Here is a 16,772-nt window from a genome sequence, read left to right as displayed (position 1 = left end):
TTCTCTCAGACAGTAGAAATTGTAGTTAACAGTTTTCATATGTTAATATACCCAAGAAGCACACTAAGAGGTTCAACTGTTAAGTTTCAAAAGCATCCCATAATTGAAAGAGCTTAACATCAGTCAGTTCTACTTCTATATTGTATTGGAAAAATAATTTGCAAGACCTGGAGTAAATTACTTTTATGTTCCTATTTTCCGTGTGATGGGGATGAATGGTGCAAAATTGTGCAAGGTGATTGTAGATAAGAGCTACCGATTCTATTTCTTGCTTAATGTTTTAAAAGGAGAAAATGGATATGCTTCTTCATTAGGCCACATGAGACGCCTGTGTCTGTATCTGAAAGAAAAAATGTTTCCTAAAAACAAATGTCAGTGTTGTTGTTGTAGTAAATTTAATGAGTTACGTCAACAGTGTTTGCTTAATTCTTAGTTAGGTACCTGTGTTAATGCAGGTGTTTTGTACAGCATCCATAGCAAGCTGCTAACCGCTGTTGAAAAAGGCTCAAATGCCAATAACAGAAAGGATTTTCTGAGTGCTCTGTGGTTCTTTCTGCCTGCAGCACTATTTGATAAGCATCATTATTAAAACAGGAAACCAATGACAACTAGACTTTCACCTCATAGCTTATTTTAGATTTTTACTATACTTTCCTTGGCAGATATTCTGAAGCCACGCCTTATCGCAATGTCAGATCAGTAAATACTGGGCACAGTGTGAAAATAAATAATGTAAACTGCTATTTTCTTCTTCGTGTTCCTTAAACACGGATATGTAACGTTCAGATGGTATCACACAGTGGGGAGCTGTTGTCACTCGATCCTCCTTCCTACAGGAGGACAGATCATTAAACATTCTCGGACTGTATCATATGATATCTCTTGCTGAATTAGTAATTGTATATCTAAAATTAGGAAGGGGGATGGAGATTATCTGTTATTTTACTTTGAATTCATGACTACTTGTCCTCTGGTTGTTCTGCGGTAAGACAAAATCTTACTCACAGCATCAGAAAATGTCTCCTTGGGTCACACGGATGTTTCCATCCCAAGGTGGTTTCAGAGAATTGGGCTGTTCATGACTTACCCCACAGATTATGTATGCCTTCCCATCTCTCCCAGTAATTCTTCAGAGACAACAGATTTGAAAGGACTGAAGAAGTTCCTTATTATGATTTAGAATAATTACTAGCTGAGGACTAAGGCAGCAGCAGGACATTAGCAGTTGTGCTGCGGGGTCCCAAAGGCAGTGGTGGGAATGTTCCCCACCCAAACATGGCGTTCCACGAGGCAGCAGAGGGTTGTCTCTTTTCCACTGCAACTGGTTATAAAAAACTCTGTCTAAATTTAAGTATGTGCTCTTGATACCATCAGCTCTGAGGTTCACCCAGGTGGGATTCTTCATTTAATATCCAAATGTTCTTTGTGAACACCAATTTTTGAGAGATTTTTCAAGATTGCTCTAGTTGTCCTTTCTCATGCCCACGTAACACATGTTCTCTTACCGTGCAGCATCAAATAGGTGTCTGCACTGCGTCTGCTCTATGCTGACAGCTTCAGCTACAACTGATTGGTGGGGATAATCTCCCCCCAGTCCACCGAGTGGCCCAGGGAGGAAGCAGTGTGGTACATGTACTTCACTAGAGAGCAGTATTGCTGTGCAGCTCTTTGCTACTGTAATTCTTACCTTCTCAAGCCACATGGCAGTGACAGATTTACTCTTCTTGTATAACATTTTCAAGTATTCAAGAATGAAAGATCTAAAAGAAACACAAAGTATACGTGAGCTCAAGTTGTTGGAATACTTTGCATTGGAAGATGCTACTTAAGTAAGTTTAAAAAGTAGTGATGTCATTGAACCCTGAACAAGGTATTTACAGACTGTGTATAAAGTTGATCATTATTTCCAGTCGGTTGGTCATTTTTTCACTCTGGGATGCTTGAAGCTTAAAGCTAAATGTACCAAAGGCCTTTTGTTGTAATTGCTTAAAAAGTCAGACTTTCTGAAGACTTGAAGAATACAAACAGCTGATGCAGCCCACCGTTTTGCTTGTTGTTTTGTTTTTATTGGTGTTCTGTGTAAGAACTCTTGTAGTAATTTTCTACAGAGCAGTAAGAGAACAAAATAAGTTGTTTTATTGCTCCGGGCCTGTTTAGTAGAACCCATTGCCTATGGACTTGTCTGCATTCCTAAACATGGTTTCTTCTTTATTCCAGTTGTTCCTTTTTCTTGGGTTTCCTTTCACGTGACATTCCCACAAATCCTCCTTGCTGCTGTCTCTGCAGGAGGCATTGTGTGCTGTGGCTTCTCCTTATCAGTAGTTGTGTTAACTGCTGCACGCTGTGCTGAAAGCCCCAGCAGACCCACTGCCTGTGGAGTTTATGCCAGCTTTTCCCATGACTAAGATCTCTACTGTTGGCAGTTCCTCTTCGTTCTGCCATTTCTTTTTCTAAAAACTCCTTTGGCCTTAACTGTCCGTGAATCTCTTTAATATGCCAAACTGTGACTCTACAGAGTTTGGCGATGCCAATGTTTAGGCAGTTGTGATGTGAAGCAATATTTTATCTAGAAGGTAGCATAGTGCTGCGATTGCGTTTTCTCCTTGGTAGTAAATGTCATGTGCTATAGTAATGTATAAACTTATTATTCAGAAGCGCCAGTAGAGTTTAACAGATAATGGTTTGAAAACAGTGCAAGCAAGAACAACTGCTTAACTTTTTGTTAAAATAATAACTGTGAGCTATTATAGCCATTATGCCCTCCATGCAAACTTCTGATGAATAGATGAATGAGCAATTGCTTAAGAAAGAGATCTTTGGGCTACCCATTTCTTCTCTCACTGTCCGGTATTGGTGTCATTTGAGAGTGCTTGAAGCCATAGTAGTACATGTGTGCTTTTATCACAAGCCCAATTAAAGGAAAGGGAAGTTAGTGATATTCAGATTTCAGTGCTAGTGAAAAAGGAAGAAAAGAATTGAGAGTCGATCAGAAGCAACTGTATTGAAGTTGTCTGACATAGCATTCCAGTGAGATGATGAGGGCAATGCATCGTTCTTTTGGGTGATGTCCAGCAAAACACATCAGCCTGGAAAATGCTGGAAGTAAAAGCATGTGAGCTTGTTCTTTTGAGGTGAATTCATGCTGCTTACATGCTTTCTGGGAAGCTCAGATGTACCTCCTCCTTTGGCACAGATTATGGAGCTGTAGTTCCAGATACTCTTTACATTAGCAAGCACAGCTCATTACTGCGTTATGGCTCCTTTCAGAGTCAAATTCTAGAGGTTTTTGTTTTAATTCAAAACTACACCATAAATTATAATTTGATTTCAAAAGGAGTTTGTTCGCTTTTCCTCCTCCGGATTTCACGGGTAAAAAGCAATTTTAACTTCTTACAGATTTATAAATTGAAGACAAAGGCAATAGATCATATTTCCTGTTCTATCAGGAAATAGATCATCTCAAAGGAAATAGATCAGGCCAGACTATATTGCCTTTATAATTTGCACTCCTTTTGAAACCTGTATATGAAGTTTTTTCATAAAAATAGATCATTTTACTTATTCCTTCTTACTGGAACCAAAGAGTTAAAATAAAATGCAAAGTACAGCTAATAGGAATGATGAGTGAGAACTTACGAGGTAGATTTACTTTGGCTCAATTCTTAATTGCAGAGAAAAAAAAGGAGAAATATTTGTTTCTAGAAATCAATACTTATTCGTTTGGTTTGGTTTTTTTTTGCTTGTGAGTGAGCAAAAGGGAGCATTAGCATTACCTTTTACCAGATGATGTGAGTGACCTTTTGGACCTGGGAAGACCTAAGCCAGGTTCAGTTCCATTCCCTGCTCCAAGAGCTCCTTTGTGCGGTTCGCATTACACTTGGTCGGAAGCAAAGCACAGAACATTTCCCCTTCTTAAGGAAGTGTTTTCATTAACAGGCTTGCAAAGGCATCCTACAATTTAATTTCTTTTTCTTGCATCCACCTACAAATATTGCAGTTTTGGCTGCAGAATAATGAACCATCTACACAACTACTGTAGTGCTGACAGTGTCTGCTGACTAAGGGATTTTTTAAGAGGCGACTGTTGTGTAAATTCACTTCGGCTGGAGAGGGTATAAAACAAATGTATTTTTAATTTCCTGCATCAGAACAATTTCAACCTCCAGATTTCATGCATTATGGAATGTCCAGTTTTCTGTCTTTTGTTTGTACTAAGTTAGTACTAAGCAGGAGTCTTCTGAATTTTGCTCAGAAGGTTTAAGCATGGGTGCGCCATGCAGGGATCACAAGCAGCAGCACACACCAAGGTTGTTGCATCAGATAATGGAGTAGTCAGTGCATTTATGCAGGAATAATATCAAAAGAACATACTACTTTTTAAAAGAAATGCCAAGAGAGGCAAGATGGGGAGGAAGAGTGCGGTGTTACAAATTGAAGAGGGAAATAGTTCTTCCACAAGTGATCATCGCATTAGCTGTGAGTGTCACTTTGCTTCTAAAATCCCATTACACTAGGCTCGTGAAAAGGAGGATGGAACAATCCATTCCATAGAACTTACAGTGCAGAGACAAGAGGGGCACAAACAAATGGAATATCAGGAAATAGCTGATGAATGTTGGCTGGAGCACCAGTGTCCAGCTGTTCGCATTTTTAGAAAGGCATTGTAGTAAGTGGAAATTAGGAAGATGCTTTGCAGATGTTTACAATGATATCTTTCCAAGTACAAGGAGGTGAGTGTGAGGTTTACTTCAATGCAATGAGCAGCAGAGGTTCTGACTGTATTTTACAATGTAAAGTAGCTCTTGCCCATTTACTCATTGTTTCAGACATGGTTCAAGTAGAAGTGTTCAGCAGACAGAATTTGTTTTCATGCTGCCCTCCGTAACAGAAGTGCACTGAGCAGGCTTATAGAGTTGTTTCTGGGTACACACGAGCTTTGTGCAGTTTGAGATGCTTAAGGTTTTGATTGTTTTAAACTGCTAAGCTAATGTGGAATTGCACAGCGCTTTTGTCTCACAGCTTTGACTGACCTGATTTGCAGATTTGCAGTTTTAATTTACACATGCAGAAAATGAAGTAGAAACTCACAGTGTCTTTTGGAAGAAACAGCACAGTAGCTTAAAAACCTTCTGATAAATTGTTTTTAAGCACCTTACTTGAATCACCACAGAATCTGGAGAAGAGCTTTAGAGCTTTGGACTTGTGTATTTTTCAGAGGAAAAGTAGCTATCGTTGTCCTAATAGTACAATACAGTTATGGCTGCAAGATAGAATCCAGCTTTTCAGATGAACATTTAATACTTCAGGGGTAATTCTTTCCTTCTCTGCCATTTGAAGCCTTGCTTATGGCTCATTTTTCAAGTTTTGCCACAACAGAGGCAAGGATCCTACAGGCAAGTTCCCTTCACTGATTCACAATAGTCCGTTTTCAACACTGAAATAGCAGTCTAGCAGACAAAAATAGGCTCTCCAGTCATGAGAGACATAATACATATGCTCAAGGAAAGATGAGTTTAAGTTATGTAGCCAACTGTAATTTTAGAATTTCACACATTCTGCATTTCTTACAATGCTTTTATAAGATGTAATATTTTCAAGTATCTGTAGATTTTGACAGCTTGGCAGGAATTAAATCTTTGGCTGTTCTCTGTTGAACCACTTGGCTACCATGCAGTAGTTTTTTTCCCTTCCTCCAAGTCACAAGGTCAGGAAACCTTGAGGAGTACACATCTGTAAAGGCATATAGGTAGCGTGTTACCTTATACAGGTAACAATAGGTTACAGTGGAAAAACACCTCGTTTTACTGATGTAATACAGCACTTACTAATGGATAGCTTTTCCAATAAAAGAGAGACCCACATTTGCTGATAAACAACGAGCTCGTGCAGTTTAGGAGTTAGAAAGATGCATTCATACAAAAAAGGCATCTGGTACTACTGTTGCTGATTTGTCAACATGTTCTGTTGCTCCTCTATAGGGTGAAATTTTGAGTGTAAGGGAAAGAACTTGGCTATGTGTAGCAGTTCTGTTAAATTATTAAGCTATGGTATGATTTTCCAATAGTTTATCTCTCATCTCTGGTAAGGTTAACTGTGGGCACTTAGAAAAAAAGAGCTGTTTCTGCTTGGGAAAGATTACGAATTGCTTAGGCAATGATTTTCTTCCGCAGATGTGTGCTAGGATTTCATCTTCTAAAACGCCATGTGGGACTCTATAAATACTAGTTATTAAATACGTTAGTTATGTAAAATGATTTCTTGTTGCCGTGGGATCATTGTATGAGTCCTTTGCCTTTTGGCCCAAGATGAGGTGCAGACGTACCCACAGCAAAGGATAAGCACAGCCCCCAAGGCTGCTTGACTTCTGCTTTCAAGTTCCCTACGTGTAGGAGAGAACAAATTGCTTCTTCTCCACTTGTTTTGAGAAGTTTCCACTCTGTCTACATCTCCTTCCCTTAGTGGGCTCTGTTGGCAATTGGCTCTTAAAAAACTTCTGTTTGGTTTGCTCTGGACAGAATCCTTACTGCCAGAGTTTTGAATTGGTGGTGAAGCTGCACCAGTTCTTGATATTGTGTTCAGTTTTGGGCCTGTCACTACAAGAAAGACATTGAAGCCCTGGAGTGTGTTGAAAGAAGGATTTTAAAATTTCACTTTAAAAATGGGTTTTGAAGTGTCTGAAGAACTATTAAATATCAGATTCTAGATTTCATGTTGCATTTGATAAATAGGAAGGATTTGCTGAGTATTTTCTTAGATGAAACAAGCGAGTAGGAAGGCTGTTCTTGCATTACACATTACTCTTTATCGTTCCGTTTTTTATATATATATATAACATATATATAATATAATAATTATATGTTATAATATAATATATAATATTATTTTTTATATTTATTATTATATATAATATATTATAATTATATATATATATAATCGAAAGCGTCTTGCAATTGGCCCCCATCTGAAAAGCTGGTGCACATTTGTTCAGTGTGAATTGTTTTTCTACTTGTTTTCCTGTCATATAATGATTATATGTAATTCTTGGCCTACTTGCATGCTCATAGGAAACTGCTTCTTATTGTCTCCTGCAGCCAATACCAAAGCTCGCAGTAATGACTTTGCTGAAAAGAACGGACTTCGAAAGTATGAGTACGTCTTACATCCACGGACTACAGGATTCACTTTTGTGGTGGAATGTCTAAGAGAAGGTAATCCTGCTCTCCATTTCTACATACATGTTTGTCTTGAATATACCTACTCTTCCCAAAATGGTGGACATCAATTTTGACAAAGCTTGAAGTGTTTCCAAAGATGCTTTACATATACTGATGACCAAAAAGTTCTTGCTTGCCACTGTACTTAAAATTACTGTAACATGGATTCGAGAGTTGATATGGGATACTGAAGAAGCATAATGAATAAGAACAGCATTTTTGCTTTTTTTTTTTTTTTCAAACAGTGTAGCTTGTTTGGCAGTTTATTTCAGGAAAATAGTGGAAAAGATCCTAAGGAATTTCAAGCTTATTTTCTGTACCAGTCCTTAACCTTCATGGGGTTGACACTGAACATGCAGATGTGTATTACTGCCCACTCTCAAAAGCTTCTATGTTCATCAGTGAAAAAACTGCTGTGTTCAGTGGACGTGGGAAATGCTGAGCAACATGCAGATGCAGCAAATAGGCTGCCCAGTGTTGTCAGCTTTTCCAGGCAGTGCTGATGTGGAGAAACTGTGTAAAACATGAGTTATGTTGCTTGGCATGTCAGTGGGTGAGAGAACATGTGGTGCTTGCTTTTTAACTAGAAATGGTCTTCCATTCCTGTGTTAATCTGGTGTTAAGAGACTGATTCCATATTGTCAGGGGAACATGGTATAGAGATGCGATTGCTTGTTAGAATGAAACATCTGGGGGATGTTTTGGAAATGGGCATTTTGATGAGATTTCTGCCAGGCTTTAGGCCATAATGGTGTAATCGTTGTAATAATACTGATATGGCAGTGATTCAAATGCAAATGAGCTCATGTTCTCAGGATGTATGAATGTATGATTGAAGAAAATAAGCGTGTACGGTGAATGTAAAGTGACTTATTTATAGGCTAGTTCTTCTGGGATAAGCAATTCCAGATCTTCAGCACATGCTGGTTATTCTGTCTGCCAAAGGGAGAAGTTTGAGATTACTAAAAAGAATGAGATCCCGATGGTAGTTTTTTCTTTGCTGGAATCCTTGCTCGGATTTTGGAAGCAGAGCTGACTTGCCTTTTGCCTGATTCCTACTTGAGCAGAAGCACTAAAATCACTGTTAACACTTTGATATTTCATCCAACTGGATATCTTCATGAAGGATTGTGTATCTGTATGACCAATACTTGTATCTATATTTATCCAACATTCTGTGGTGGACGTCTTAGATTTTCTCACATATCTTGCAAGTTTATTATTCATTTTGCTGCAGTGAAAAATCATACATGAAATTTCAAAACACGTTTTACTTAAAGCTTTTCAACACTAGGTGAACATCGTGCATAGTGGTAATTCAAGCCTGGAATGAATTTGCAGTTAAAGAAACGTTCTCAACCTGGAACGTTATCAACTGAACAAATAATGGATTCTGTGATTACCTCAGAAGTGAGCTTCGTGTTTGTACAGTCATTTTCTAACTTTTTCTCTTGTACTCTTCTATAAAAGATCAATGCCAATTAGGCTGTTGGGTTATAAAAAAGGAAATATTTAAAGGTGATTAGCTAATTTTATGTATCACCAAGCTAGGGATAAAAAAAAACAAACAGAAACATTTCTGTTGTGTTTTTTTTAATGCTTACAAATGTTTTAAGTCCTGCTTTTATTTATGGTAAGCAAACGTTATGTGAAATATAAATGTCCCACTAGCATTTGGTACATTGCTAGGCGTTGTATGCTACATATGTGATGTAGTGTCTTATGTAGTATTGTAAGTGTGAGAAGGTGGTTCAACAAGCATCTTCAAATACTAGATTATTACTTCCTCATGTAAGACTTTTTCTGTTGTTGCAAGTGTGCCAAATACAGAACGTGTGTGGAAATATTTTTACAGACAACCAAGCTGTAGCTGCTTTACATTAGAGCACTGCAGAGTATTATATATCTGCATGGCTTCATCATTTCGTATACGAAATATTGATGTCCGGGTAGATCTTCAGATACAAATGGCACATTCGATACCGAGCATTATCATGCAGCTCATTTGTACTGTTTTCTTACAATACTGATACCAGCAGTAATTAAAGAAAACACAAGAGGATTGGTAAGGATTAGGTGTCCACACTGTGTCTCAGGAATGTCCTTGTGCTGCAGTAGTACCAATAATCATAAAGGCAGTGTCGTTTCCTTTTTATCGCTTGTAACAGCCAGCAGAAGATGGTGTATGTGACTTTAACACCGAGGAGGGAGTGGTGGTGACTTTAACATCATATTTACATATTTGGGAGCATCTTTGTGCGTAGATGACAACCTTATTGCCCTGCAGCTCTACTGTGAATACATTCTGGCTCCTGGCTGTTTTCCATTCCCAAAGCTCGAGTGTTTACTTCAGGCCTTAACTCCCAAAATAGGCTGCTGAAGCGAGGGGGGAAAATGTCATTAGTAGTTTAACTGCATTTTGAATGTTGAAAGAAACTGTAATTATGCAAGAACACTGATTAATATGCATCACGAGCTACAGCATGAAAGAATTACCTGTTATTACAGAAGTGACCCATCTGAATAGGAAATGAAAAAATAACCTTCAGCAAAATGTTGCTTGTATCTTTATGGGAGGGTTTCTTCCTGGAGGAGGCACTATCTGCACGCTGACAGCAATCCTAGCAGTTACCAGTCCTTGGCTTTCCATAGGTAGCACGACCTCCTGAACCACCTAAATGGATTTCAGGCAGTGATGATCAGCACACAAATTCCTGTGACCACCTTCTCACTCTTATGCGGCCTTTAGTTCAACTACTTGATCTGCTAAGGTGGTTGACGAGTCATTTCTAAGATTAAAGAAGCTTAAAAAAATAATAAAATCCACTTAGCCTCCACCAAACAGGCTGGCAATAAAAATAGTTCAGGCAGTACGTTTCTCCCTTGGCTTTTGGCTCCCTCTTTTTAATTTATTTGCTTCCCCCTGTATCCTGGCTCACTGTGAGTGGTGATGCTTACCCCCCTGAGCTAACTCTTTTAACTAGAAACCCAGGTAAAAGCTGACTGTATTTTCCTTTGGTTGTGCTCAGGTGCCACAATAATGAAAATACATGCAGGTAATGTTCATATTACAGTTTTTCACTGCTATAAACCAAAGAACCACTCAAGAGTGAGCACAGGTTATGAGCGTACTTTAGATGGGTAATCAGTAATATACAGAGTAGAACAAGGACTGCAGTTATTGCTGTTTTTTAAGCAAGAGAAAGACATAATTTTCCCTTGGCTCAGCAGTAAATTTAAATAGGAGGATTTAGTACGGCGTTGCTTGTGTGTGGTAAGAGAAACTGCAGTATGGACATGTGAAGATGAAGAGTAAAAGACCATGTGGTTGTTGCTGAAGGGAGGCTTGCTAGCTATCAATGCAGGATAGTAGTGTGTTACCTGAGGATGTGGAAGGTGAATAAGAGCAGAAAAGAAATTTCAGCAAGGACTAATAAAGATGGAGAGGCATTAAATACACCTAGGCTAAATATAGATTAACAAAATACATACATCTTTCACCCTTGTAAGGTGTTCCTTTGTGGGAACAGTTATTGGATTTCTATTTGCAGGTTTGTGAGCTTCTTCATTAATTTCTACTGATGCGTGTTGCTTAGAATAGTACCGGCCTTTTTTTCCTTCTACGCTTCTCTGTTCTTTGTCTATCAAAATACTGGAAGTGTAGGAACTTGCTGAATTCTACACATTATCAGCTCTGAAGCCCATTAGTTTGGTTGTCATGGCAGCCAGAGGAATTATCCTGTGGAAGACCAAAGCTTGGTTGACCGAAGTGACTTTTGTAATCCCGTATACTTTATTCGCATCAGCTTAGTTGGCTATTGATAGAAAGCAAAGAGAAATGAAATAGTTGATCTGCTGCCTTCTTTTCACATGATTAAGTGTATCATTTGTCTTGCCTCAGCTGTTACAAATCCTAGTTTCAATCAGCACATGGTGAAAAATTATTAGTGCTTTCCACTACATTTCCTTGGATAACAAAGGGGAGCATTTTTGGAAAGACAGTCACAGCATGTTTTGATATGAATAAGCAGTGGAAAATGAACTCTATACATCAAAATGAATATCGGTCATAATTTTATATAATAAAATAAATAATCGTTACATACCACTCTTTAACTGTCACCTTAATTCATATCAGATCCTTTCAAGCTTGAGCCTTGGAATAGATGCCATGTGTGGAGTCACTTTTGGCAGGGCTCAGCTTAATGGAAATCATCCCCTTTTATAACCTGTGCAATCTCGAAAATGACAGAAATAAGCAGGAATTTAAAGAAGACGTTTCTAAAGCATTCCTTTAGCAAAGTTAATGAAAAACAGTTCTACTTTATATAGTGCTCTTGACGATCTGGTTCATCAGAGATCTGGAAGGGCAGGAAGTTACTCAGAAATTGAGCGTAGGCTTTCAGGCCTGGTTGCATTTTATAAAGTTTTCCCGAAGTGCCAAATGACATTGAAAGTTCATATGGCTCAAATGTTCGGTTTCAGAAGGGTGGGAAAAATAATCCCAGTTGATTTGATTCAATGTGGTATGAATCCATTGAATTGCACATCTTATCTTGACATAAGATCTGCAGTTGAAGTCAAATAATCTGTCAGGGGAAAATAGCCGTTGATAAATGTTTTCTTCAAATTGCTTCTTGGCTTTAAAGTATTTTCTCAGGACTGTATAAACGGTACATGTGAAGACAGAACTGAGGTTTTAAAGCATCATTAGAAGACTGTTCATACTCTTGGAGGCAGTAATTTCTGTCAACACTAAGTTTGAACTGACCTCTTTTTGACACTTTCTATATATCCATCAACAGCCTTTAATACCTGGATACAGTGGGCTGTGTGTTCCTATAACAGGGTTCGCATTTCACTGGTTTTACAGTATGACAGAGTCAGAAGTATTCGGATTATTATAGTACTTCATTCAGCTTCAGATTTATTTTGGGGTCATAAATTAGCCAACAGAAGAGAATACTGCAGAACAGAGCTGCCAACTTCGGCATCCTAAAATAGAAAGAAAAATGTAACATGCCTGCCTTCATTGTGTGTTCTTAGTGACAGAAATAAGCAGCAATTCTCATCTTTTTTTTTTTTTTCTTTTCTTTCCATTATTCATTCAAAATTGATAGTTTTGCCCCAAAGTAAATGTTTATGCATAAATCGGTCTATCGGCTGTTGTTTAAATCTGAGTTGTGCAGAGCTACAGCATTTCAGTAATTGCAAGTATCCAAGTGTATTTCATTGCTAGGGCAGGGAAATTGTATTCAGGTATTCAATACAGCCAAGCAATTACACAGCAAAGTGGCATCCAGATGTCCTCGCTATGCACAGATCATACAGTAAGCTACGGACAACAGTGGTGATTCTGTAGTTGCTACATGATGCTTAAGCTTGATGTATTTGTGTAAATGGTGTTTGAAGTCAAGACTCCCAATTTAGTGATTCATTAATGTGACCCTCCAGCCTGAAGGAGGTGATGTGTATTATCTCCCAGGGCTGCTTCTCTGTGTGGGTAAAATGCTGATGGGGGTTGGTACTGTGATCAAGCCGAAGGCTTGCCTTCTGTTTTAGGTGCTGCTTCCAGTCTCTGCTCTTAGAGCTTACAAGATGGATGTCATTCATTCTTCCAAATGTAAATGAAATACTAAGTTCTACGTGCATTAAATCTGTGTTTGTTTGTTTGTTTGTTTGTTTGTTTTTTAAATGGGAAAATTGAAACAGGTGTAAAAAAGCAAGCCTTTAATACTTAATGGGGCAGGTTGTTGTTTTTCATATGTCCTGACAGTCGTCTTTGTCATTTGCAACATAGGAGAGAGGGCAGCTTGGCTTCTTCCAGAACTGTGCTGACTGTTGATGATTATCGTATCTCCCAAACTTCTGCATGTGCACACGTCGATGTCCTTCTCAGAGCGAGCACCAGCTTTCTGTCAGATCATTTCTGCCCTTTGATACGCATTGAAGCCTTTGCTCCTCTCTCTTCTCTCCTGTATTGCTGGAGCGGTATTCACCTCACCTGTGTGGAAGACAGCCCATTCTCTCAGTCGTCCTTAGAAGGAGTTGGTTGTTTCCAAGCCACGCTCTTCTCTCAGATGCCATTCTTCCCATCTTCCATTGCTTTTAGGAATCAAGTGCAGCATTTCATTGCAGTATTTACAGTAGATTTGTATCGGAGTCACCATCTGTGGTGTTTGCAGCTTGGCAAATTTTTGTTAGCTTCACATCCCTGCCGCTAATTGGAAATATTTCAGGTTTTATGACCCCGAGCCTATCAAGACCCATCAACTGCAGCAATCTTCTTAAACACTCTTACATGTGAGTCATGGCTTGTGACAAGCAGATATAACATGTGGCAGATCGTTTTCCATTTATGTCCTCACAGGTTATTAGGAGTTGCTGTAGAAACTATATTAAAAAGTTATTATTTGCCAGCAGTTAACCCACAGTGGTATTAGAAGCTTCCAGTGTTTTCCATTACCTCGGAATACACAGTATCTCTGGTAACTATGTGTTAATGTTTAACGAAGGTGAACATTTTAATTTCTCCAGTTGCAGGCATGGAATAATGTTAGTCCATCACATCACATGCACAGAAATGAAGCTCTTGTTTGTCCGTAGATGAGAAAAAATGACTAAGTGCAAACTAAATCTCTTCAGAATTAAACACATTCTTGATATTCCTTATTTAATGTTTGTCATCTCTGCAGGATACTCTAATGAAAGGTTATTCTGGTTATAAATGCTTTTTAGCCCAATGGAGGACTGAACGTGTGAAGCAAGGTGTATCTGCTGGTCTACGCTTGGTCAGCATCTCTCTGGGCGTAGGTTTCTAAAGGTCAGTCATCTGCTTGGAGCATTTAATTGGTTTGGTTTTTGTTCCTGTAGCATCCTTCACAGCAGTGCAGTAAGATCAGCGCGACGCAGTGCCTTGACATACTTCTGATGCTCCACTGAGTCTGCACAAAACAAAAAGCAGTCCCTCTTATGGCTTTGTGCGTGCTATCCTTTTGACTGGCTTGATGCTGAGAAAGCATACGGAATGTTTTAAGAAATGATCGAGTCTTTTTTGTTTTTGTTTCAGAATAGTGAATGTTTTGCTTGTGTTTAAAGACTTGTGGCGGCAGGACAGACAATAGGTGAGACTCAGGTGAAGGTCAGGTTTATTAGTTACTACTTGTTTTTGTCAGTTCGTGACCCGTGATTTTGCAGGTGATGTTGGTTGGGCTAGTAGCATACTTAATCATTGCTGAAGTTGAAATTAATTCCCCTTAAACAGAAGAATGTAATTGTTACCTATTTGTTTCACAGGGCCTTACCAGATGCTGTACGTACCATACCCATCTCTCAGCTCTGTTTGTTAGTAAGGAGAATACTGTCTTCAAGCAGTCTTGAGTGCATACTTTCCCAGGACAAAATACTGCTTTAGTTTCAGTTAGGAGATGATGTTTCCTGATGTGTTATATTAAAAAATAGCAGCATCTACAGGCTGAATAGACTAATCCCAAATCAGTGTTCCATTGTAGAGGAGATTCTCAATCATGTTTAATGGATTTCCCACTCTTCCACTTTATGCAGATGCTGGCTCTTTTCACTTCCAGCTGCATTAAAGTTGCTGCAAATGTATTTTGTGTATTTCTGATATCACATTTCTATATGAATAATTGCTGGCAGGGGAGAAGATTCGTGGAGTCACTTCAGTTACTGAAAATGTTGGAGTCCTTACAGTGTTGATGCATTCACCAAATCTGTAATACAGTAATAAAACTTTAAATCTCCTCTAGTTATGAAATTTGCTGCTTATATATTGTTAAACTACGAACAGATTTTATTCTTTCATTCCTCTCTGCTGTTGCAGTTTCAGCTCCTTCCTTTTGCTCTCCCCCCAATCCCCTGTCACTGTTTTGAGAGTATACAAAAATTAGCCCAGCATCTTACTTCTCCAGGCTGACTCTTATCCCTGAGTTTGGCAATCATTTGCAAGGCTCTACTCCAGAGAATGTAAGCAGTGCCACATTCACGAGCCCAGGATGTTGCTATGGTACTGATACTGAAAACTGAAAAACATAAGAGGGCAGAGGAGCTTGGGAAAAATTGTAGTAGAGTACAAATGCTTTTTAAAATAGATTTTTATCAAGACCCAAACTTCAGCATAAACTCAACTCTCCGCTTCATTCATCACCTTGTATGTAATCTGAAATACTGTTGTCTTTCTGGAGGGCATTGCTGTCAGTGTTCTCACCAAACATTGATAGATACAGGAAGGGTTTCCCTGCAGTGTGTATGTTCTGTGCCAGTTATTTGAAGAACTAAACAATGTGAATTAGCTGAGGTATATACAGTTAGTTATAACACGGACAGATTCAAGTAAGAATGGATTTTCCCATCGTTTCATTTTCCTGTGGAACGGCTGCCAGCTGGGAACTGCAGAACTGTTTGATATACGTTCTCTGTAGCAATCTTTCTCCCCAGTCCCCTTTCATACTGTTAAAAGCTACTTCTCATATCTTAGAAAAAGCCTCTCTGAAATGCTTATCATCCGCATTTAGACAAATGCAAGTCTTCGGTTTTGTTTGCATTGCTAGTCATTGTTGACCTTGCAGTACAGCAATAAAAGTGAGTGCTCTTAGTTGTCATAAAGCAGTTGCAGAAGCAGGGACCTGAGCATCCTTCTGGTTGGCTTGCTCTGATAACCAGTCCTTCATTGCTCTGAAAGGAGCTGGCCCGTCGTGATGGTTTAAGGCATTGCACGGACAGTAAGCACATCTATTAGGAGGAAAGCATAACATGCACCATAAATAAAAAGAGGCATTTTCAGAAATGCTTCAGACACTTTGGAATTTGTGAGCAATGGCGCGTTTGTGTTGCCTGGAAGTTGCTATGGGTACTGATGTTGAAAAGCCAAACACACAGAGAACAGACCTTAGGGACATAAGTCCCATTTAAAATCCTGTAAGAACGACTGTTCTTTAAATCTGCTCGGATGCTTTTAAAAAAGCTTCCCTCAAAAGGATTGTTAGCCTAAGTGCTCTCCAGGTTCATCCCGTCAGCAGCACCGCTGTGATTTAACCCATCCTTTTTTTGTTCTGTCTTTACTTACCCAAGAAACTATGCCTTCCAAAAGCCCTGAAAGCTCCTTGGCTTTCTCCGTGAACATTTTGCTTTGCTCTTCTTGCAGCGTGAATCAGAGAATGAAATGAAACGTATGCTCAGCGGCTATGTTGCTCCTTCTTTTCTTCCCATTCTTCACGTATCTGTTCAGACTGTGAGTCTGAAACAACCATCACACAGGTACGTTAGTATTGTTGAAGCAGCTACCAGTTAAGCAGCACTGCAAATACTTAACAAACCTGTTAACAGTGCTGAGAAGCCACCGAGGTTTATTAGGATTTCTGCTACCTGTGGTGCTAATGAACTCATTTGACATTACACACTAAGACGTGCGCATAAGCATACAGTCAATTTTAAAATACATGCACAGTTCCTGATTTATAGTAGCACCGCTGTGCATTAGGAAGGAACGTTCTGAAGGCTTATTCACCTCCTTGCAGGGATGAATTGTCTTGACTTACA

General features: G+C 39.0%; 1 protein-coding gene across 1 annotated transcript in view; it reads left to right on the top strand.

Annotated features, from left to right (window-relative positions):
* The window catches only part of LCLAT1 (lysocardiolipin acyltransferase 1), a 96,453-nt gene that overhangs the window by 46,692 nt on the left and 32,989 nt on the right, over positions 1-16,772 (top strand). The window contains exon 5 of the mRNA XM_072333468.1: positions 7,092-7,208. Coding sequence (XP_072189569.1) covers positions 7,092-7,208 — 117 coding nt within the window. The remainder of the gene's footprint in view (positions 1-7,091; positions 7,209-16,772) is intronic.

Source organism: Excalfactoria chinensis, chromosome 3 (genome assembly GCF_039878825.1).
Source record: "Excalfactoria chinensis isolate bCotChi1 chromosome 3, bCotChi1.hap2, whole genome shotgun sequence".
Lineage (NCBI taxonomy): Eukaryota > Metazoa > Chordata > Aves > Galliformes > Phasianidae > Excalfactoria > Excalfactoria chinensis.
Note: the sequence above shows the minus strand (reverse complement) of the source record. Positions and strands in the feature narration are given on the sequence as shown.